The sequence below is a fragment of the Chrysemys picta genome, chromosome 21 (assembly GCF_011386835.1).
Source record: "Chrysemys picta bellii isolate R12L10 chromosome 21, ASM1138683v2, whole genome shotgun sequence".
NCBI lineage: Eukaryota > Metazoa > Chordata > Testudines > Emydidae > Chrysemys > Chrysemys picta.
The window spans coordinates 21,273,046-21,296,680 of NC_088811.1; the positions used below are offsets into that span (position 1 = coordinate 21,273,046).

The 23,635-nt window shown below is 54.1% G+C and overlaps 1 protein-coding gene across 3 annotated transcripts in view; it reads left to right on the plus strand.

Annotated features, from left to right (window-relative positions):
* The first annotated feature begins 3,120 nt into the window (after positions 1-3,120).
* Positions 3,121-23,635, plus strand: part of TRIM62 (tripartite motif containing 62) — a 40,977-nt gene continuing 20,462 nt past the window's right edge. The window contains exons 1-2 of one of the 3 annotated variants that reach the window (XM_024106586.3): positions 3,139-4,427; positions 18,307-18,402. In XM_024106586.3, the coding sequence (XP_023962354.1) occupies positions 4,020-4,427; positions 18,307-18,402 (504 nt within the window). In that variant the 5' untranslated portion in view covers positions 3,139-4,019. Of the gene's footprint in view, positions 4,428-18,306; positions 18,403-23,635 lie in introns of all 3 variants that reach the window. The other 2 variants (XM_005281698.4, XM_042856240.2) reach the window with 2 other exon arrangements.

A 23,635-nucleotide genomic window follows, 5' to 3' on the forward strand; every position in this document is an offset into this window, starting at 1 on the left:
CCCATGGGCAGGTTATTCCTTAGTGCTCCACTAGGGGGTTTCTTGCACCTTGGTCTGAAAGGTGCTGGGTGCTCTCAGGGCGGATGCTGGGTGAGCTGGACTCTGTTTTGGATTCTCCTTGGGATTCAATCAGAGGGTTTCGTAGCTGGGCGCTGCCCCAGGGCATTCGGGGCAGGGAGAATGGGTTGCGCTCCTCTGGGCTTAGGCCTCCCTGCAGAACCCGCAGTGCCATACAGCCTGGACTGCAAACATGGCGCTGGAGCTGCCCCAGCGAGCTGTGAGGCAGCATTGTGAGGCCAGGGAGCAGCACATTCCTGGCACAGCCATAACAGCACTGCACAGAAACTCCCCCGGGGCTCTTTGCGGGGCCCTCGCAGCCCTGGCCAGCAGCCAACCTCCCCGTGTGTTTAGTTTGGCAATGAGCGAGACTCATATCAGAAAGATGGAATTTGCTCATATTGAAGCTGGGGTCATATATCTGCGCTGCACAGGCTGCGGCCTGGCTGAGCGGCAGCTCCGGGAGCAGTATCGCTTCTCGCTAGTCATGTGGGTGCTGGAAGAGTGCTAGAGGAGGGGATTAGTTCAAAATCCCCCCCCCCCCCCCTCCGCCGTCTGATCCAAAAGTCACAAGTTTCAGGCCGTTCTTCAAATTGCGGTGTTTTATCAAAGCAAATATTTCTGTGCTGTTTTCTGCTTTTAAAAAAATCAGTCAGCAGCCCTTTTGTCACTGTGTGCAACCCTACAATAACAAACCGGTGTGGACAGCCTAGCGCTCTTCTTGCTCAGCGATTGTTGTCGTAATAAGAATGTGGCATCTGTAAAGTAAGGAACAACAGTCTCCTTAAGGAACTTTTTAGGATGTCAGATTTCAAACTGCCAAGCAAGGGGATAGGTGAGGGGGGCTGGAAGAGGGGCCAGACAGATGGGGGGGAGGAAGATAAATAGATAATTAGATTCACATCAATAGCACTATACACATACTATAAAAAATAATAGATAGATCAGTACAAAGAGGTGAGGTTGAAATACCCGAGTCAGATTAGATAGCTAGTGGGCAGTATAGGGATAGATAGATGGATAGATAGAAGGACTGTATAGGGACAGATAGATGGATGTGAAGGGCTTGAAATAAAGCATATGGTACAGAGAAGCAAAGATACAATGTGGGAAATGGTTTCAAGGGATGGGGATAAAACAAAAGAGAACATTGTATTTTATAATCAAGTACTGTCCCCTCCTACCCACTGAAATGTCCCTCCGTTAAGGCTCTAAATCCAGCTTCAGGGTGTGGTCTCATGCTCTGTAGTATCACCAGACACACATGTTGTGTGGTCTCTAGTCATTAAAGCGGGGAACTAGAAGTCAGGACTCCTGGGTTCTGCTCCCAGCTGTGGGAAGGGCTTTGATCTAGGTTCCTGCCCTGGTTCCACCACTGCTATTGGGCAAGTCATCTCAGTAGCTGAGTAGCCCCGCTGATGAAATTGGGACAGTGATAGTTATCTTGGGAGACTGAGGGAGGCTTTAAAGCTTAGAAGGACAATTTAAAAATCACTCCTTGGTCTGAAAATGTATTCGCTGTTACAAGTAACATATAAGGTGACTAGAACTACCAGAGAGGAGATTGGTCTTTTCCAAAGCAACTGATTGATTTAGGAGCACAAGCCCCGTTGTCAATGGGACATACGCTGTTGATTGTAATGGGAGTTAGGAGCCTAAATACCTTTACGGATCTGGCCCTTAGGGCTTTCAGGATCCCACCTGTGTTTGAGCCAAGGCAGTTGCTGCTTTCCCTGTTTATTGGGACCTCAGGCCCAGTGATATGGCAGGGACAAATGCCTACTCTCTAGTTGCAGGGATTTTGACCTTTGCTGGAGCAAATCAATTACAGCAGAAGCTTCAGCCCTAAGGGATTTCCAACCCCGCCCAGGGGAAACCCCCTCTGTTCCCCATCCTCCCGGGAAAAGCAACCCATCAGAGCTGCTGCAGGATGCATGCAGCACTCTCCCCCCTCCCCTCAGGAGCCCGAGGAGTTTTGGGTATGGGAGGAGGGAGAGGAGCAGCCCTGCCTTCCCTGGAGCTGCCCCCATCCAGGTGTGGGACGGGGGAGAAGAGGAACCCACTGTGGCTACTGCCCTAGACCTGGAGGAGGGCTCAAGGGCCCCACAGTTGCGGGTGGGGCAGAGCTGGGAATGGGACTGGGAGTGTGGTGTAACTGGGACCCAACTGCCCTCACTTCCAATGGGGGAAAGGGGGCCTGGCAGAGCTGTAACTGCCCCAGCACTGTGCATGGGGGCTGGCAGAGCTGTAACTGCCCCAGCACTGTGCATGGGGGGGGGCAGAGCTGTAACTGCCCCAGCACTGTGCATGGGGGGGGCAGAGCTGTAACTGCCCCAGCACTGTGCATGGGGGGGGCAGAGCCATAACTGCCCCAGCACTGTGTATGGAGGGGGGGGGGAGCTGGCAGAGCCATAACTGCCCCAGCACTGTGCATGGGGGGGGGGGGGGGTTGGGGAGTGTGGAAAAAAAACAGAATAGTCTTATTTAAACCATCTGGTGATTGTGGGGATCTGAGGCATGATTTTTGAACTTTTAGGGATGGCAGCAGGGCGGATGCACCCACTAAGCCACAGACAGTGGCAGGGTCTCAGGCCCGGGAAGCCCCTGAAATGGGTAACTAGAGCTGGACTCACTCCTTCCCCTTGGGGGGGGGGGGGGTTCCATATGTCAGAATGTGGTTTGGTCCGCTTTGGAACCAAGCCCCGAAGTTCTAAATTCTCCGGGGGGGGGGGGGCAGAGCCCCAGCTGCAGGGCAAGGGCACTCCGCCTGGCTAGCGCCCAGCAATCTACCCGGCGGGCTGCCAGGAGCCGAGCGGGGAACCTGCCTGATTTCTGCGAGTTTGGGCGAAATGGAACCAGTCCCACGACTTCGCCAAATCAGCAAATTCCAACCAAACATTTTCCCCGCCGGCTCTCGAGTGAGTCCGGACGCGCGTGGGTTGTGCTGAGGTTGGGGGCCGCAGGGCACATGTAGGGGACACTGACCCCCGCTGGGCACAGCCTGCTCCTCCTCCTCCCCGCCCCCCGAGCAGTCAGCTGTGTGCTGCGGCCGGGTCCCAGGCACCCCCCCGAATGGGGAGGCAACTCCGAGCTCCCAGGGGGGCTGGGCACTGCAGGCTTCCCAGTGCCGAGGAGGCAGCAGGCGCCACACACGTGCAGGGGGCCGGCGGGGGGTGCGGGCTGCTTCACGTATTGTTCTGCGGCCAGTGCCTCTTGCGGGCTCCGCGTATCGCTGTCAGGAGCGGACGATCCTCGGACGGGCCCGCTCCCAGCCCTCCCGAGCCCGCGGCACCATGTCAGCGGGAGGAGCGCCCCCAGCCCGCCCCCGGCTCCCGGGATCCCTGCGCCTTTAGCCCCCTCCCCGCCAGTGCGCAGAACTAGGAGGAAATTCCCCGGTCGCTGCCACTGACGAACGGGGAGAGCAGGTGCGGGGGACACGGCGCGGAGCCCCGCGGTCTCCCTTTGTCCTGGCAGCTGCGCGGCGAGGGGAGGGGAGACCCCCCCCGCTCCTGCCCCTGCCAGCGAGCCGGGCTTGGCTGGTTCCGCGCTAGCTACTGCACCGGCGCCGCTCCCCGAGCTGGAGCCGCGGGAGAGTCCGGAGGCCGCTGCGCCCAGGGACACAGCGGGCCTGAGCCCCCCAAGGCAGCGTCCCCAGCTCGGATCGGCCCCCGGGGGCAGCTCGCCAAGGCGGGTGTGGACACGAAGTGCCGGTGGCCGCCCGGCTCCGCGGAAGCAGGGACACAAAGGCTGGGCGTGTGCGCGCTGCGGGGGCGGATCCGCTCCCTGAGCCGGGGCCAGCCTGCCCGGGGGGCGCAGCTCCGCGGCTGAACCCCGCCGGGGGAGGCGCGAGGAGCCAGTGTCGGGGGCAGAGCCGCCCCCTGGGGCTTCCCGGCTTTAGGGCCCTGCGGGGCAGCCCCGCTTGGCGGGGGGCCCGGACCCGCGGCGCTTGCCCCCCGGGCGCCATGGCCTGCAGCCTGAAAGACGAGCTGCTCTGCTCCATCTGCCTGAGCATCTACCAGGACCCGGTGAGCTTCGGCTGCGAGCACTACTTCTGCCGGAAATGCATCACGGAGCACTGGGTCCGGCAGGAGCACCAGGGCGCCCGCGACTGCCCCGAGTGCCGCCGCACCTTCGCCGAGCCCACGCTGGCGCCGAGCCTCAAGCTCGCCAACATCGTGGAGCGCTACGCGGCCTTCCCGCTGGACGCCATCCTGAGCGCGCGGCGCAGCTCCGCGCCCTGCAAGGACCACGAGAAGGTCAAGCTCTTCTGCCTCACGGACCGCGCCGTGGTCTGCTTCTTCTGCGACGAGCCCGCCGTGCACGAGCAGCACCAGGTCACCAACGTGGACGACGCCTTCGAGGAGCTGCAGGTGGGCGCCCCCGGGGCTGCAGACGGGATGGGCCCGGCTCCCGGGGGAGGGGCCAGGCCCTGCTGCTGGCTGGTGCTGGGGGAGCCGGGCTTGCCTGGCAGGGTCGAGCCCCGACCCGTCTGGCCCTGGCAGGGCTAGAAACAAGGAGGAGTCTGGTGGCACTTGAAAGACTAACCGGGCCCCCCTCTGATCCTCAGTTGTGAATGTAAAAAAATCGCTTGTGCCCCAGCACCTCTTTCATTACGCACTGAGCTCTGCCGAAGAGGTGCCCCTAAGCTAAAACCCTGCGCTCAGCCTGGCTGCCCGGCTGCCGCTCTGCTCTGAACTGGGCTCCCATTCCCCCTGCAGGGCAGTGCCTGCCCCCAGCCCGGCTCTGGACTGGTCTAGAGCCCTCAACCTGCTTGGCTCAGGCAGTAGCTCTCTACTGGGGCGGCTGACGAGAGCCCAGAGCCCTGCCCCGTGCCAGGGGAGGGAGCGCTGTGTGGCAGGGACCAGCATTAGCACATCAGCCCTATGCTGGGCTCCTGGAGAGAGCTTCTGCTGAGGGCACAGATGGTGCCACACGCCCCCTTCTGTCCCTTCCCCTGGAGGGGGCTGTCTTGTCTCATCCTCTACCCTCCCCTTGTTTCATTAACCACAGTTCTTGTTATCGGGGTTTCTAACTGAGCCAGACCCCGGGAGGGCCTGTTCCCCAGGCAGGTTCACCACTCCTCCAGCTGCTTCACAAAGAGGGGTGGTGAACCCCTCATTTAACAAAAGGAGCAGCCAGCCCCTTTCCTGCGCCACTTAGCAGGGATCATGCCCCCAAACAACCCTTAGCAAACTGGGCCTCCTCTTGACCCCATCCCCCACCCGCAGTTCTCTTCTCACGCCCATCTGCCTGCTTTGCTGCACTGTGCATCCGTCTGAGCATGCATCTCAGCTCCCCTGGGTACCGTCCAGTGATTCAAATGGTACTTGACTTGAGTAGCATTATAATGACTGGCCGTATACTAGCTCCAGGATCCTGCGGTCCACAGAGCTACAAATACCCACTAGGAAGATGCCAAAGACCAAATGGTGCAGAAAGACCGATAGCCCTGTGGAATGAATCCACTTCCCTCTGCTGGGGAGTGATATGGCGTTCCTTCTATCCTGAGTGCTGCTGAAAGGGGTAGCACAGTAAACAGCTTTCTCTCTAGTCTGCAGTGTACCATGCCTTGGGTCCTGTGGCACCTTACGGACTAACAGATGTATTGGAGCATAAGCTTTCGTGGGTGAATACCCACCTCGTCAGATGTATTCACCCACGAAAGCTTATGCTCCAATACATCTGTTAGTCTATAAGGTGCCATAGGACTCTTTGTTGCTTTTTACAGATCCAGACTAACACGGCTACCCCTCTGATAATTGATGCCTTGGGGGTGAGCAACAGAGGTTGAGATTTAAGATAGGGATGATTGAATGCCATGCTTCAGGGCATTCAGTGATCACTTTTCAGGGGTCAGGAAGGAACTGTGTCCCTCCTGTGCAGCAATGCACAATTGGCCTGGGACATCATGAGGCTTTTCTTTCCCCTTCCTCTTGGAGCCTCAGGTGCCAGGATACAAGACGTGATGGACCTCTCTGTGTGACACCTTGCTGCGGAGGTTTTATTTGGGTAGATGTGAGTGGTCTGTGCTTACATCTCTCTTTGCTCTCAGTGACAAAGCTTGCTTGCCTCCAGGGCAAGAGATGAGCTGAGCTTCTCAAACTTGAGACATCCATGAGCCTGTCTCCTAATTTTCCAATGGGTCACGTAGCCGGGCACAGTGCAGTGGATGATTTACAACGCATGCTCTGCCAGTATCGTTGGAGGCATCATGTTGGGTGGAAAGCTGGAGAGCACATATCTGTTTGAATCTTTGGATTAATAATCTAGCAAGAGGGGGGCTGGGAGCTCAGTCTCCTGCTGCTTAGTACCCTTTGGGATTGTTAAAGCAAATTTCCTCTTCTGTACGAATTGGACTTTAACCAGGGGAGCTGGGTTTTTTTTTTTTTTTTATGGCTATGAAGTGAAACTGGCTAAGCTCTCTGCCAGAGACCACTGACTCATCACTTCCCACTTGATAGCAGCACTTACTGCCTTATGGAGGATACATCTGGCTGGGATCAGGGCAGCATGCAGCCTGAGATCTCAGCGATAGGGCGCAGTTATTACCCTCCCCCTCCAGAGTGGGGTCTGAGCTGGCTTTAGGATCTTTGGGTCCCTGAACTATAGGTGGGAAGGGGCTAGGCATGGTGGGGTGCTGGTGAAGAAAAAAGGGGTAGCCTGTGAATTGCCCAAAAAATCACAGGGCCTCAAAGAGTTGTGCGTGCTTTGGATTGTCCTAGGATGCCTGCAGGGTGGGAGATGTATCTAATTGGGCTATGAGGGAAGGGGGGGTTCAGGAGGGAGACTAGTGGGGGTTCTCCACTGGGGACTGCTGATTATTTAGGAGTGGCCAAAGCACCCCTAGTATGAAGTTCCTGGGCTCATTCATGATTCAGAACTGTTCCCAAATTCCTCCTGCGGATTATTCTCGCCCTATGGGTGGTTTTCACTGAGTTTGTGAAATCAGGTTCTTTACTGGTTAGCAGTAGAAGTCACATGGTATTGTTCCTGCTTCCTGATTGGGTGATTTATGTAACTAACCAGCAACTACAATGGATTTTTAAATCATTTCAGAGATCAAATTTGAAAATTCCCCTCGTGCTGGTTCTGCTTTGCACTGAGGGATCCCAGACTGAAAAGTCTCTTAGGAAGACAGACATTGCCAGGCCAAATCAGAACAGGGACCTATCTAGCCTGGTATCCTGGCTCTGACATGGCCAGCACCAGTTGCTTCAGAGGAAGGTGCAAAGAGACTTCAGTTATGGAATGACCTGCCCACAAGGGACGTTTTTACCTAACTGCTGTCAGTCAGTGGTTCGCTGGTGCATGGAGCAGGAGGATTTATAGCCCTCATCCATATAAACCTCTCATCCTTTTTATTTAGGTTTCCTAATAAGTTCTTGAACTATGTGGCAGTGAGTTCCACAGGTTAATACTGTGCTGTGTAGAGAAATATTTGTTAGGATCCATTTTAGGTTTTTCTGCCGTCCAGTTTTATGAGCTGCTGCCCTGTTCTTAGAAAGGGTGACTGGAGCTCCTCTTTCCAGGGAACTGAATGTGAGAGGATCACAAGGTGTTCACTCTGACGTTGGTATACGCCGCTTTGCACTGCGCACTCTGCTCAGCCAGTGACAGGCAAATTGGGCTGATTTCAGAAGATCTGTATTTTACAGACATAAGTAGCTTCTGTCACTCAGTGAATCTCTAACAGGCTGGTCATCATGGCAACAACTGGTGACTATGACCTTACCTCAGGCTCTTTCTTGCTGCATTTGAAAGCTATTGGTATTTAGTAGCAGGTCTGGAGTTAGGGCTTTTGGTTGGGAAGGGGGGTGCTCTGGGAGACTGGGAATCCAAGGTTGATTGGGGGCTGATGGGAGCTGGGAGGGGTTTGCCAGTCTTGTGGATCCGAATCTGGTTGCCTTGCTCTTTGCTAGGTCAGGAATCCTGTGCCATCCCAGCACGTGATGGTAGCTGTGCCGGGTTGAGCAGCTTCCTCCACTGCATACGCTAGATTGAGCGGTTGCTTTGCATGGCTAGGAACGGCGACCTCTCCTGCTTGGAGAATCCAGATGGGACTCCAGCCATTTCTCCTCTTGCCATAGTGGTGCGTTGGCACTAGTCACATTAGCCGCGAAATGGCTGGGGGACTTGACTGCTCAGAGCTTATATCGTATTTTAGGATTTTATCCTGCCACTCATCATGATGGTATCTGGGCACCTTCAGTGTAAAATCAGTAGCAATAGTGAAGTCCCTAGTAGGGGTCTCTGGCATTTCTCCATTTTCAGGACCCAAACTCTGGCTGGGGTAGGTTTTTCTTTTTTTGCTGGTAGGGGCTTGTAGAGGGGATGTCGTGCTGTGTGTGTCATTCTTGTGGTGGAAAGGGCTTCTCAGAAAGGAAAGTTTTGCAGCCTTTCTTAAAGATGGTCTGATTCAGGATTTCCCCATTCTGCTTGGAAGATTGCTTTGTCCCCTGCCCAGTCCTGCGTGCTTTGTCCTGGGCTTAGCGCTCCACATTGTCCCTGAAAAGCACAGCTGTTACAGTAGTTCATGGCTCAGAATTCAGTCATTGATATAGCTGGGGGTAGGGCTATAAATTGTTTTTAAAATTAGGAACAAGGCGTTAAATTGGCATTGAAAGCGACTGGGAGCCAGTGGAGAGACTGACCCACGGCGGCCTGAGCCGTGGAGAAGGTGTGCAGCTGTATTCTGTTCCAGCAGGGATCGCTGACTGCCCCGAGAGGAATCTGCCCACCTCTCTGCTTCACATGCCCCCCAATGTGTACTGCTTCTGCTCCACCCGTGCTGCCCACCCAGGATGAGATGCAGCACTGCCATTGGCTAGCAACCCCCTTGAAGCGGTAGCTTACATCTAGCATACATGCTGCAAGGCCAGGTAGCAGAGTTAGTCTTTGTTACTTGCATCGCATGGTAATTGTGCATGTTGTGAACGCAGTCATGCCAGGGCCTGCCTCAAAGAGCTTGCTGGTGCAATATAGACAGTGAAGGGTGGCAACAGTGAGATCAAGGCTCTAAGAGTGGGATCTAATGAGAGGTTTAATTGGGGAGAGGGAGGCTGCTAAGGGATCTATATGTTGTTTGCAGGAGGAAATGGTCATTTTTCCATCAGAAATTGTCCCCTTGTTTCACCCAGGTGGTCCAGGTACAGTCGGGGGAAAGCGTTTCATTCTCCTTGTGCAGCAGAGAGCGCGGCGCCATCAGCCGGGAGGAGGATATTCTCTGCCTGGCCCCAGAAGCAGCTCCTCGGCCGCCCTGCTGGGCAGCCTGCTGCTCCTCCGATTGCTGTGGGCTTGAGCTGAAAGGCTCTTGTTCCCCCTTCCTGTGTCTCTGTAGGACTGCATCTCAACCTGTGACTCATGCCTGTAGGTTCAGGATGTGGAGGGCTGGGAGTGGGGTTGGGCTGCTGGAATAAGAAGGTTGGCTATAGGTCAGGAGGGTCCAGCCAAGGGCTGCACTGGTCCCTTCCCTGGAGACATGCGTGGTGCCACAGACTGCAGCAGCTCTCCCTTGTGAGGGTGGTATAGTCCCCGAGGCCTCCCGGCCTGCAGTGTGGCTTGGGTCAAGGTGGAGTGTCGCATGCTGGCACCCACTGAACTTCGCTTGCCATTGCCCATCTGCAGGCGGCCTGGGAGATTTAGCCATCTGATGGGATTAGGCAGGTGGCCTCTATCTCTGCCCAGCTGTCTTCCTGAAGCCCCCTTTTAGGCTGCTGAGCAGAGTTCACCTTGGGGAGCTGCAGCTCCGTCCCTCGGTCCCAGGTTTACCCACCCCCTGCAGCACTTGCATCTCAGCCATTGCAGCAGGGTGCTCGAGGATAACCCAAAGGGAAACGCGTTTGCATGCGAAGTGTGAGCAGGAGCCTGGGTTGGGGAACGCCAGCTGCAGAGCGTGACCCTGTGAGCAGGTTGCCCAGCCTGCCTGGCCGCGCCTGGGAGTGGGGAGGAGCCGGAGTGGGGTTGGCACTGGCTGTTGGAACACAGGCGGGGAATTTCTCTCTCTCTCTGTCCCTCAACGTGGGGATTAGGGATGGCTTAGTGCCTCTGCTGAGCGCCAGCGGCCAGCTCCCCAGCCTTGCTGTCGGGTAATAATCTGCCTGACAATTAGCAGAATCCCGCAGAGGCCAGCACTAAAGGGAGGTGGCTACCAGCCCGGCCTGTGCTCTGCTACCAATGGGGCACGTTAACGGAGGTGTGCTTCCTTTGTTTGGGGGGGGGGTCAGTGCACTGGGAATAGCTCCCTGTCCCTTGAGGGGGTCTGTGCTTTAGCCTGGCACCGTGCAGAATCAGCCTAATAGTGCCCTCCTGGGGGCTGTGCTAGCCCTGGTGACACACCCCAGGGCCAGTGCACAGCAAGGATTCCCGTGTTATGGAGAACAAGCCGGGTGGGGCCTCATCTGCCCTGACTTAGAAACCGAGCTCCCCATTCCTGGCTCTGCTGTGGCTGCTTTCTAGCTGCTCAGCCGCTGTCGGGGCCCCAGAGCCGGCGTGAAGAGCCCCAGCCCAGGGGAGGCATGGAGCTGGCATACCCGGCTCTTCCGCCACCTCTATCATGCAGCTGCTCGCAGGGGTCCTGCTGGCTGCTCTGAGTTACAGAGCAGCCCATTGGTGGCTGTGGAAGCTGCTATGAATTAGAACAAGGCTTGGGGCTGCTCTGATGTACATCACAGGCCAGCCCCCCCCCAGCCCCCTCTCCCTAACGCCCTAGGAGGCGCAGCACTGAACCCCACTCTGGTCCCACTGAAATCCAGGCGCGTGCTGCCATTGCCTGCCTGGGAAGCAGATCCCTGCCTAGCGCTCTTTCAACCTGGCTTGTCCCTATCAACATGCACAGTGCTGGCCAGCCTTGGAGACCAGCACGGCGAAACCGCATTCAGTGCAGGCCAGGCCTGTGGTTAGCTTGGCTCTGTGCTGCAGGCTGCCGGGGAGCACGAGGCTTGAAAGCACTTTGCCGGGAGAGTTAATCTCTAGGAAGGGTATCTGAGCCGGAGGCCTAGCAAACTCATTACCTGTGTGAGTGCCCAGCAGTGGGCAGTCACTGATGGAGTAATAGAGACCAGCCATCAGGAAATCTTGGGCTTATAGTCTTCAGTCAAATGTAGAGACGCATGGTGGCGCCTAGCTGCGCTGTGTGCAGGGTGGGGGAGATGGGAAGGGGCCGGCATCAGCTGGGTGAGGCTCTGGCCTGACTGAATTAACCAGGATGAGTGGGAGTCTTGAAAGTGGCCAGTGAGAAGCCTCCCTGCAGCAGCCGGGGTCTCCTGCTACCTCCATAGAGACCCTTGTCTCGCAGCAGCAGGAGTGATCCTGTCCCCACCCCTGCAGCGCCCCGTCCCACCACCACCGATCCCCTGGGTGCTGCTGGGAGTACGAGCATCCTTCAGGTACGGTGGCTTTGTGCGAGAGCAGTGTTACTGGCACAGCAACAAGCTCTCTGCTTGCTGACACTCAGCTGACCTGGTACCTCCCGGGAGATAGGATGATGTGTCATTAGCAGATGGCTGGGGGGTCCTGATTGCCCACCCCAGCAAACCCCCTTTTTGCTGGCCCGGCTTCAGCCTCCTCCCCTCTGCCCCGGGGAGGGGGGATGGGGCTCGCTAATCAGCTGCCTCTCACTGATCTGCTGTGGCGGCAGAGCACTCTCTGCACAGCCCTCACTGAGCTGCCAGGAGGATCAGACGTCGATTGCCTCGCTCCGCAGACGGTGTTAACGGGGACGCTGGCATGTGTCGGCGGCGCTCGAGGCAGGGAGATGGAGCATGGTGCTGGAACGAAAGGGCTTGTTGCTCCTGCACGTCTTGATGGGAACATGACAGCGAGCGGCGCAAACATGCATAGGGGAGGTGGCGCCAAGAGCCTGTTGCTTCCTCAGCGAGATTCAGCCCTGTGGTGAGTGACCGCACTGCTGCCAGCACCATAGAATCATAGAATATCAGGGTTGGAAGGGACCTCAGGAGGTATCTAGTCCAACCCCCTGCTCAAAGCAGGACCAATTCCCAGCTAAATCATCCCAGCCAGGGCTTTGTCAAGCCTGACCATAAAAACCTCCAAGGAAAGAGATTCCACCACCTCCCTAGGTAACCCATTCCAGTGCTTCACCACCCTCCTAGTGAAAAAGTTTTTCCTAATATCCAACCTAAACCTCCCCCGCTGCAACTTGAGACCATTGCTCCTTGTTCTGTCATCTGCTACCACCGAGAACAGTCTAGATCCATCCTCTTTGGAACCCCCTTTCAGGTAGTTGAAAGCAGCTATCAAATCCCCCCTCATTCTTCTCTTCTGCAGACTAAACAATCCCAGTTCCCTCAGCCTCTCCTCATAAGTCACATGCTCCAGCCCCCTAATCATTTTTGTTGCCCTTCACTGGACTCTTTCCAATTTTTCCACATCCTTCTTGTAGTGTGGGGCCCAAAACTGGACACAGTACTCCAGATGAAGCCTCACCAATGTCGAATAGAGGGGAATGATCACGTCCCGCGATCTGCTGGCAATGCCCCTACTTATACAGCCCAAAATGCCGTTAGCCTTGTTGGCAACAAGGGCACACTGTTGACTCATATCCAGCTTCTCATCCACTGTAACCCCTAGGTCCTTTTCTGCAGAACTGCTGCCTAGCCACTCGGTCCCTAGTCTGTAGCAGTGAATGGGATTCTTCCGTCTTAAGTGCAGGACTCTGCACTTGTCCTTGTTGAACCTCATCAGGTTTCTTTTGGCCCAGTCCTCTAATTTGTCTAGGTCCCTCTGTACCCTATCCCTACCCTGCAGCGTATCTACCACTCCTCCCAGTGTAGTGTCATCTGCAGACTTGCTGAGAGTGTAGTCCACACCATCCTCCAGATCATTAATGAAGATATTGAACAAAACTGGCCCCAGGACCGACCCTTGGGGCACTCCGCTTGATACCAGCTGCCAACTAGACGTGGAACTGTTGATCACTACCTGTTAAGCCCGACGATCTAGCCAGCTTTCTATCCACCTTACAGTCCATTCATCCAGCCCATACTTCTTTAACTTGCTGGCAAGAATACTATGGGAGACAGTATCAAAAGCTTTGCTAAAGTCAAGGAATAACACGTCCACTGCTTTCCCCTCATCCACAGAGCCAGTTATCTCGTCATAGAAGGTAATTAGGTTAGTCAGGCATGACTTGCCCTTGATGAATCCATGCTGACTGTTCCTGATCACTTTCCTCTCCTCAAAGTGCTTCAAAATTGATTCCTTGAGGACCTGCTCCATGATTTTTCCAGGGACTGAGGTGAGGCTGACTGGCCTGTAGTTCCCCAGATCCTCCTCCTTCCCTTTCTTAAAGATGGGCACTACATTAGCCTTTTTCCAGTCATCCAGGACCTCCCCCGATCGCCATGAGTTTTCAAAGATAATGGCCAATGGCTCTGCAATCACATCTGCCAACTCCTTTAGTACCCTCGGATACAGCGCATCCAGCCCCATGGATTTGTGCTCGTCCAGCTTTTCTAAATAGTCCCAAACCACTTCTTTCTCCACAGAGGGCTGGTCGCCTCCTCCCCATGCTGTGCTGCCCAGTGCAGCAGTCTGGTAGCTGACCTTGTTCGTGAAGACAGAGGCAAAAAAAGTATTGAGTACGTTAGCTTTTTCCACATCCTCGGTCACTAGGTTGCTTCCCTCATTCAATAAGGGGCCCACACTTTCCTTGACTTTCTTCTTGTTTTAACATACCTAAAGAAACCCTTCTTGTTACTCTTAACATCTCTTGTTAGCTGCAACTCCAAGTGTGATTTGGCCTTCCTGATTTCACTCCTGCATGCCTGAGCAATATTTTTATACTCCTGCCTGGTTATTTGTCCAGTCTTCCACTTCTTGTAAGCTTCTTTTCTGTGTTTAAGATCAGCAAGGATTTCACTGTTTAGCCAAGCTGGTCGCCTGCCATATTTACTATTCTTTCTACACATCGGGATGGTTTGTTCCTGCAACCTCAATAAGGATTCTTTAAAATACAGCCAGCTCTCCTGGACTCCTTTCCCCCTCATGTTATTCTCCCAAGGGATCCTGCCCATCAGTTCCCTGAGGGAGTCAGTCGGCTTTTCTGAAGTCCGGGGTCCGCATTCTGCTGCTCTCCTTTCTTCCTTGTGTCAGGATCCTGAACTCAACCATCTCATGGTCACTGCCTCCCAGGTTCCCATCCAGTTTTGCTTCCCCTACTAATTCTTCCCTGTTTGTGAGCAGTAGGTCTAGAAGAGCTCTGCCCCTAGTTGGTTCCTCCAGCACTTGCACCAGGAAATTGTCCCCTACACTTTCCAAAAACTTCCTGGATTGCCTGTGCACCGCTGTATTGTTCTCCCAGCAGATATCAGGGTGATTAAAGTCTCCCATGAGAACCAGGGCCTGTGATCTGTTAATTACCGGAAGAAAGTCTTGTCCATCTCATCCCCCTGGTCTGGTGGTCTATAGCAGACTCCCACCACGACATCATCCTTGATGCTCACACTTCTCAACTTAATCCAGAGACTCTCAGGTTTTTCTGCAGTTTCATACCGGAGCTCTGAGCAGTCATACTCCTCTCTTACATACAGTGCAACTCCTCCACCTTTTCTCCCCTGCCTGTCTTTCCTGAACAGTTTATATCCATCCATGACAGTACTCCAGTCATGTGAGTTATCCCACCAAGTCTCTGTTATTCCAATCACATCATAGTTCCTTGACTGTGCCAGGACTTCCAGTTCTCCCTGCTTGTTTCCCAGGCTTCTTGCATTTGTGTATAGGCACTTAAGATAATTCGCTGATTGTCCTACTTTCACAATATGATGCAGGAGTCCTCCCCTCTTGCGCTCTCCTGCTCATGCTTCCTCCCGGTATCCCACTTCCAGTTACAAGTTACAAGGAGCCTGTTTAAAGTCCTCCAGCTTTGGTCATGGCCACCTTGCCATGTACAGGTGATGGAGAGCCGTCAGCGCGGAGCCTGCTGTAGCACTGGCTCCCTGGAGCAGGTGAGCAGAGCTACGGGGGCGAGGCAATGAGAGCGAGGAGAGGCCTCCCTTGTTGGCCAGGAACAGTGATCCTAGCTCCTGGCTTTTCCATTGCACCCCTGAGTCCCCTGCCTTCTAGTAGCTGTACAAGTATAATACTGCTTCAAGGGCAGTGTTCTAGTAATTGCACTTTTCGCTCCAGCTCTCGGAGCACTGTACAGAGGAGGTGAGGATCTTATCCTCATTGTACAGATGCAGAAACTGAGGCACACAGCAGCGGAGTGACTTGCCCAAGGTCACCCAGAAGGCCAGTGGCAGAGCTGGGAGTAGAACCCAGCTCTCATGGGTGTCAGGTCAGTGCCCTGACCATTAGGCCTCACTGCTTCTAAATAGTTCTGTTGCATTGTAGCTATATTGTTTAAATAATTAACTTTCACCATCTCCCCCTTTCTCTGCTAGTTTAGTTCCCTCCTTCTGCTGCACATCTTGGTTTGAAGGCTTCCTCCCTTCCCTTCACCACACCCTCCCGCTCTGGTCTCTCTTTACGTGAGGATAATGCTTCCCTCTTCTCCTCTGTTTTCACAAATCATGGCTGTGCACATACAGGTGCTACAGTCCTTGGCAGAGATCAAATCGGTGACCTCAAGCCCCTGCCCCTGGAGCTAACAAGCAACTCTGCCAGCTGCAAGTAGCAGGCTGTCGGTCACAGACAGCAGCCCATGCGCTAACAGCTAAGCCAGGGTGGTGCATTATTGCCCAAGCAGATGATGATGCGGCGTGCAGAGCCCGCTGGTGACCGAGGTTCCTGCGTGTAGGGCCATGGTATGATACGTTATGGTTTTCTTTCAGCTTTGCTCCCGAGACCCCCGAATCCACAAGGTTGAGCTTCTGGAAACCCTGTTCCTGGCTCTGGAGTTTGTCTCCCTGCCCGCACTGCCACACCTCGGTATCACAACCGTGCTGTGCCAGAGAGCGTTAGCTGCAGGGATTAAGGCAGGCTGGTGCTTGCAAGGCAGGCGTAGGGATTCCTGCAGCCCCAAAACCCTCACTGTGTTCGCTTCAGCCCAAGTCCCTTCCTCAGCTGTCCCGGCACACGTTCCGGCATGCAAACCACTCCGTTCACAGCCTGACACGGGATCTTCCCAACCCACCCTGGCTGCCCACTGGGGCCGTGAGGATCCCCTTTCCTGTGGGAGTTTTGCTAATGGCCCAGCTGCCCTTTGGCTGCTGTTCCTGGAGCCCCAAAGTGTCCTCTGACCTGGCCATGGGAAGTCTGAGAGGTTAAGGCCAGGTCATGTACACCTCTGCTTTAACCCAGGTGGTACTGCCCCACGTCTCCGGGGAGCAGGGAGGCTAAATCCATCGATGCTCGTGCAGCACTTTGAGCTCCCCAGAGGAAGGGCATTGGGAAAGGGCGAAGTGTTGTGAGATCTTTGATACAACTTCGTTTCCCCCCCTGCAGCTCCAGGGAGACGCGCAAAAACTGGGAAATCAGAGGCCCGTACGTTCGGTAGAGTGGGCCTGATTCTAGGGATCGCTGCCTGGCTCTGCAGACCTGCAGCATTAGGAGGGATTTGGGCTCCGCGGGCGCAGTGTCCCAGTGCGCTGGCTGGTGGCACCTTGCAATGGTCTGCCATGGCCAGCCATAAGCACACTTCAGTTCTGGGGCCGTCTGAGCATCCGGGCTGGAGTAACCCGGAGAGTATTTAGCAAGCTCCTTTTACAGGACAGAGTTGTTTTTACTAACTAAGCATTCTGATGGGAGTGTGTGGGGGATGTTGAGGAGTTCTGTATTTGTGGGGGTGGGGAAGTGTGTGTGTTAAGGGGTGTGTTTGGGGGGCGGGGTCTGTGTGGGAGGATATGGGGGGTATTGGGGTGGCTGCTCCTGGCCCCTGCACTTGTCTCTGTTCTGAATATGGCCCCTACTGCGCCATCACACTCCGTTTCCCCAGGCTCTGGCCAACCCCCCCCCCCCCTTAGATGCTACAGAGTGGGCGTGAGTGACTGTGGCAGAGAGCACAGAGCTGAATTCCCTCCTGCACTGAACGGGGCCCACACGCATCCCAGCACTGACTGCTGGGCTGGAGGCCACAGGCCTCTTCTGCGACAAGTGCCTGAGCATCACACTGCAGTAGGCGGGGCCCTCCCGGGGTGGAGCAGCCCTCTCCTGGCTCTGACTGTGCTGTGGAGAGACAGGCTAATGCCTCAATACCAGCACTAGCCCTTTGGCACGGAGCACATCCGTTGGCTCCTCCGAAATCGAAAGCTGTAGTGGCTGAAATGGGTCAGATCCAGCCCGGGGGGTTCCCCTCCATCTTCACTGCAGCTCACTGCCCCCAGGAGTGGTCTCTCGTGTGCATGGCGCTGCCTGCCAGGGAGCAGCGGGAGGTGCTCTGGCATCTGGGCTTGGCAGGCATGTCCTGCACGGATGCCTGGTGAGGGGGTTGGCCGTGTGGCAGCCAGAGGGGGGCGCTTGGCATGGCTGCTTCTCCCTGAGTGTAGGATGGGCGGCTGCTCCCCCATCATGCTCTGGCTGAGATTTCCATCGCTGCCGTGGGGATCTGGGCAGAACATTCCCAGGGCCCACGGGCTGCTTTGAACATCACAGCCTGTCCAGCACTGGGGAGCTGAGTGTGCACAGGGTGGGGGGTGAGGGACTGGATTGTGGGTGCCAGCACTGCACACCCCAGCAATGGAGGCTCTTCCTTGCTTCCCCATTCGTTCTCTCTGACTCCCCCATTGATAGATCCCCCCCATCCATAAACCTCTGCCCAGACTCTCCGATGGGGTGGGTGTCCATCACGACAGGTTGGTCACCTGTGAGCCTGGAAGTCTGAGCTTGTGGGGAGTGAGGGGATGGGCTAGGAGAGAAGACAGCTGTGAGCACAGCAAGGCAGTGTGATCTAGTGGCGTGAGCACTGGGCTGGCTGCCCAGAGCTCGTGGGTTCGAGCCTTGGCTCTCAGGTGGCCTTGGACAAACTGCTTTCTCTGTAGGATGGGGCCCGTGATCCCTGCTCCACCCCAGGGGTGGGGGCCAGAAGGCTGGCAAGCCTGTGCTGAGATCTGGCTGGGTAAAAGTCCCTCGGATTTATTAAAACGCTCTGGATCCACATCAGCACCTAACCGTCTCCGTATTCCTTACTGCCTCGAAAGGTGCTCTGGGCAATGGCGCACGAGGTCGCCTCTCTCCTGAGTGGCTCTGGGGCTCATTGTAGCTCAGAGAACCCGCCCCACCCGGAGCAGTGAGGCCAGGTGGCTCTGACCTTGCCTGACTGCTCTTCGTCTGTCTCCTCGCCTTGTGTTTCAGAGAGAACTGAAGGAGCAGCTCCAGGCACTGCAGGACAGCGAGCGTGGCCACACGGAGGCCCTGCACCTGCTCAAACGCCAGCTAGCCGAGACCAAGGTAACCGTGACTCCGGTGCAGAGTGCCCCCAGCTGTGGCCTGTGGAGATGAAGGTCCCAGTGAGCTTGGGTGTCTCAGACTGGGAGGAGCTGCTGTCCGTGGATGGGGTGACAGACCTTTCACAGCCTCGTTCTCCCCCACCCCCCACCATCTCCAGTCCCTGTCGGCCTCCAGACGAAAGCCCAGCTCCCTCCAAACGTGGAGGCTTGTGTACCGGCGGCTGGGGGGTGTACTCCCTGGAACTGCAGACTAGAGGATCTCGGGCCAGATCATCAAAGGTATTCAGATGCCAAACTCCTACTGAAGTCAATTGGAGGTTGGTGCCTTAATACCTTTACCTGGTCCCTAGAGACCAAGCAGACCTGTTAGGTCCCATCTGCTGGCCAACGCAGGGCTGTGCCTATCGGACCATTTTCTCATGCTGCACCCGCCTTGTTCCCAGTGTCCCAGCGGTAGGACCTTCCCTTGGGCCGGTAATGCCACAGCCCAACTGGCCATGACTAATCTAGAAAGCCACCTGCTGTGGTTGGGCGTCACTTCCCCAGGCTGCCGTGCCCTGATGTGTGCCAGGCCTGGGGGGCGGCTCAGGAGTGCAGCCAGAGGCCTTGCATCATGTGCGGAGGCAGCAGATGTTTGCTCTTCACTGGCCTGCGGCCCTTGGACTCCTGGTGATGTCTGTGCCTCGCAGTCCAGAGGAAAGTGCCCTTTGAGCGCCTCTTGTGGATCCCTTTTGCTGTGTATTACAGGAGAGCCTAGAGGCCCTGGCTGAAATCAAGGCCCCATGGTACTAGGGGCTGCCCCCAAAAGCTCAGGCCAGCTCCACAAAGCTAGTTCGGGTCCTACCGCTGTCTGAAATCAGTGGAAGTGAGGAGCCTAAATGCCACTGTGGCTCTGAGCTTGCCGTGTAAGCAGGTGAGGCAGACAGCGGGCGGGGGGAGGGCGGTGCTATGACCCCAGGTACAGATGGGGAGGCAAGGCCCGGAGAGATGAATGGCAGAGGATCATGTGCCCCCACCCAGCAGCTCCTCTTGTTCTCTGCAGCTGGGAGGAGGCTGCATTTGTCTCAACACCAGCTGCTGGAGGCTTTGTACTTGTGACTTGCCCAAGGTCTAATGTGGACACGAGAACGAATGGATATAAACTGGCCGTCGGGAAGTTTAGGCTTGAAATTAGACGAAGGTTTCTGACCGTCAGAGGGGTGAAATATTGGAATAGCCTTCCGAGGGAAACGGTGGGGGCGAAGGACCTGTCTGGTTTTAAGATTAAGCTAGATAAGTTTATGGAGGGAATGGTTTAATGGGATAACATGATTTTAGTCAAATGAATAGTGTGACATGGCTGGTAAATAGTATCAATGGCCTATGAGGGTCTGGCTGGAGAATCTTGCCTACATGCTCGGGGTTCTACTGATTGCCATATTTGGGGTCGGGAAGGAATTTTCCTCCGGGGTAGATTGGCAGAGGCCCTGGAGGTTTTTCACCTTCCTCCGCAGCATGGGGCAGGGGTCACTAGCTGGAGGATTCTCTGCTACTTGAAGTCTCTAAACCACAGAATTTGGGGACTTCAACAGCAGAGTCAAGGGAAAGGGTTGGGACGGCTTTGTGGCCTGCATCATGCAGGAGGTCAGACTAGATGATCATAATGGTCCCTTCTGACCTTAAAGTCTATGAGTCTGAGTCTATAAGGTCATGCCAGGAGGCTGTGGCACAGCCAGGAATTCAGCCCACACCTCCTGAGCCTCAGGATCACCCTTCCAGTGGGGTGGGAGAGGTCAGCCTTAGAACTCCGCCCGGCAGCTGCACTGCCCTGGGCTTCCCTCGCTTCCTTGCGGGGGCTGTTTATGTGAGAAACACCTCCCGTTTCTCCCAGTGCTTTTATGAGGTCGTATTTCAGATGACAGCCAGGTCTGGTTCCCTCCGCCCTTCCCTCTGCTGCAGTGGCTTATCCATCACTCGGCTTTTTTTTATTTGACTCCTTATTCTTCCTGCTTGCTTTAGTGGTTATTGGAAAGGTGACTTTTATTCCTGGAGAGGCTGCCATTTCTTCCAGTGGCAGTTTAATGGTCTTTCTCAAGCAGCTGGTGATAGAGGCGAAGTGGATGGTTTTTAAGGGGGCACGGTGAAGGGCCCTTTTATTTCAGCGGAGAGCTTTTTATTTAAGGTAGATGCACCCCGGGGGCATTTTTGTGGAAATGGAGCTGGTGCGTTTAAAGCAAGTGTTTCCCTTCAGGGGAGTGGCTGCTTTGAAGTAGTTTGCCCTTCTCTGAAAAGGGCTCTCTAGCCTTGCCTGCAAGTTTGAGTCTGATCTCCGTGTGAGTCAGCCCTTCCCTGACCCGCTGCAGGGTGAGGTCTCTCCAGCACTGCACCTGCCCAACCAGTTTGGCTGGAACCCTGCTGGGTGCCATTAACCCAGGCATTGCACCTATTTTCCACTGTGTCCCACCCCACTGCTGCTGACCGCACTAACTAGGAGAGGAAGAGGGACTGGTATTGCCACAAAGAATCATGAGATTAAACAAAAATAATGTTGGGTTCACTTTATTTATGTGAAAAGCAACAGAGAGTCCTGTGGCACCTTTAAGACTAACAGATGTATTGGAGCATAAGCTTTCGTGGGTGAATATCCACTTTGTCTCATGCATCTGACGAAGTGGGTATTCACCCATGAAAGCTTATGCTCCAATACTTCTGTTAGTCTTAAAGGTGCCACAGGACTCTCTGTTGCTTTTTACAGATCCAGACTAACACGGCTACCCCTCTGATACTTTGTTTATGTGGTGGTTTCTGAGCTTTTAGGAAGCATTTAGGTCACGCTTTCATGCTTTTTTTCCCACAACCACTGGGACCGGAAACTTACTTTATTTTTAATGGTGACAGGTTTCAGAGCGGAGCCGTGTTAGTCTGTATCAGCACAAACAACAAGGAGTCCTTGTGGCACCTTAGAGACTAACACATTTACTTGGGCATAAGCTTTCGTGGGCTAGAACCCACTTCATTGGATGCATGAGGTGAAAAATACAGGAGCAGGTATAAATACATGAAAGGATGGGGGTTGCTTTACCTAGTGTGAGGTCAGGCTAACGAGATAAATCAATTAACAGCAGGATACCAAGGGAGGAAAAATAACTTTTGAAGGGGTAAGAGAGTGGCCCATTACAGACAGTTGACAAGAAGGTGGGAGTAACAGTAGGGAGAAATTAGTATGGGGGAAATTAAGTTTAGGTTTGTAATGACCCAACCACTCCCAGTCTTTATTCAGGCCTAATCTGATGGTATCTAGTTTGCAAATTAATTCCAGTTCTGCAGCTAGCGGGGAGGGCTAGCTCAGTGGTTTGAGCATTGGCCTGTTAAACCCAGGGTTGTGAGTTCAGTCCTTGAGGGGGCCACTTAGGGGTCTGGGGCAAAATCAGTACTTGGTCCTGCTAGTGAAGGCAGGGGGCTGGGCTCAATGACCTTTCAAGGTCCCTTCCAGTTCTAGGAGATAGGATGTCTCCATTAATTTATTTTTTTTATTTTTAAATTCACTTTGGAGTCTGGTTTTGAAGTTTTTTTTGTTGAAGAATTGCCACTTTTAGGTCTGTTATTGAGTTACCAGAGAGATTGAAGTGTTCTCCTACTGGTTTGAATGTTATGATTCCTGATGTCAGATTTGTGTCCATGTATTCTTTTGCGTAGAGACTGTCCGGTTTGGCCAACATACATGGCAGAGGGGCATTGCTGGCACATGATGGCATATATCACATTGTAGATGTGCAGGTGAATGAGCCCCTGATGGCCTGGCTGATGTGATTAGGTCCTATGATGGTGTCCCTTGAATAGATATGTGGACAGAGTTGGCAGCAGGGTTTGGTTCCTGGATTAGTGTTTTTGTTGTGTGGTGTGTAGTTGCTGGTGAGTATTTGCTTCAGGTTGGGGGGCTGTCTGTAGGCAAAGACTGGCCTGTCTCCCAAAGTCTGTGAGAGTGAGGGATCGTCCTTCAGGATAGGTTGTAAATCCTTGATGATGTGCTGGAGAGGTTTTAGTTGGGGGCTGTAGATGATGGCTAGTGGTGTTCCGTTACTTTCTATGTTGGGCCTGTCTTCTAATAGGTGACTTCTCGGTACCCTTCTGGCTCTGTCAGTCTGTTTTTTCACTTCACCAGGTGGGTATTGCAGTTTAAGAACGCTTGATAGAGATTCTGTAGGTGTTTGTCTCTGTCTGAGGGATCGGATCAAATGCGGTTGTATCTTAGAGCTTGGCTGTAGACAACGGATCATGTGGTGTGGTCTGGATGGAAGCTGGAGGCATGTAGGTAAGTATAGAGGTCAGTAGGTTTCCGGTATAGGGTGGTGTTTATGTGACCATCACTTATTAGCACTGTAGTGTCTAGGAAGTGGATCTCTTGTGTGGACTGGTCCAGGCTGAGGTTGATGATAGGGTGGAAATCATTGAAATCTTTGTGGAATTCCTCAAGGGCCTCCTTCCCATGGGTCCAGATGATGATGTCATCAATGTAGCGCAAGCAGAGTAGGGGCGTTAGGGGACGAGAGCTAAGGAAGCGTTGTTCTAAGTCAGCCATAAAAATGTTGGCATATTGAGAGGCCATGCGGATACCCATAGCAGTCCCACTGACTTGAAGGTATAAATTGTCCCCAAATCTGAAATAGTTGTGGGTGAGGACAAAGTCACAAAGTTCAGCCACCAGGTTTGCCGTGACATTATCGGGGATACTGTTCCTGATGGCTTGTAGGCCATCTTTGTGTGGAATATTGGTGTAGAGGGCTTCTACATCCATAGTGGCTATGATGGTGTTTTCTGGAAGATCACCGATGGATTGTATTCAGAGTGGTAGCCATGTTAGTCTGTATCAGCAAAAAGAACGAGGTGTACTTGTGGCACCTTAGAGACTAAAAATTTTCGTTGAGCATAAGCTTTCATGGGCTAAAACTCACTTCATCGGATGAATGCAGTGGAAAATACACAAGGAAGATATATATACACAGAGAACATGGAAAAAATGGGGGTTGCCATACCAACTGTAACGAGACTAATCAATGAAGGTGGGCTATTATCAGCAGGAGAAAAAAAACTTTTGTAGTAATAACCAGGATGCCAGTTTCCAACAGTTGACAAGAAGGTGAGAGTAACAGTAGGGAAAAAAATTAGCATGGGGAAATAGTTTTTAGTTTGTGTAATGACCCATCCACTCCCAGTCTTTATTCAAGCCTAATTTAATGGTGTCCAGTTTGCAAATT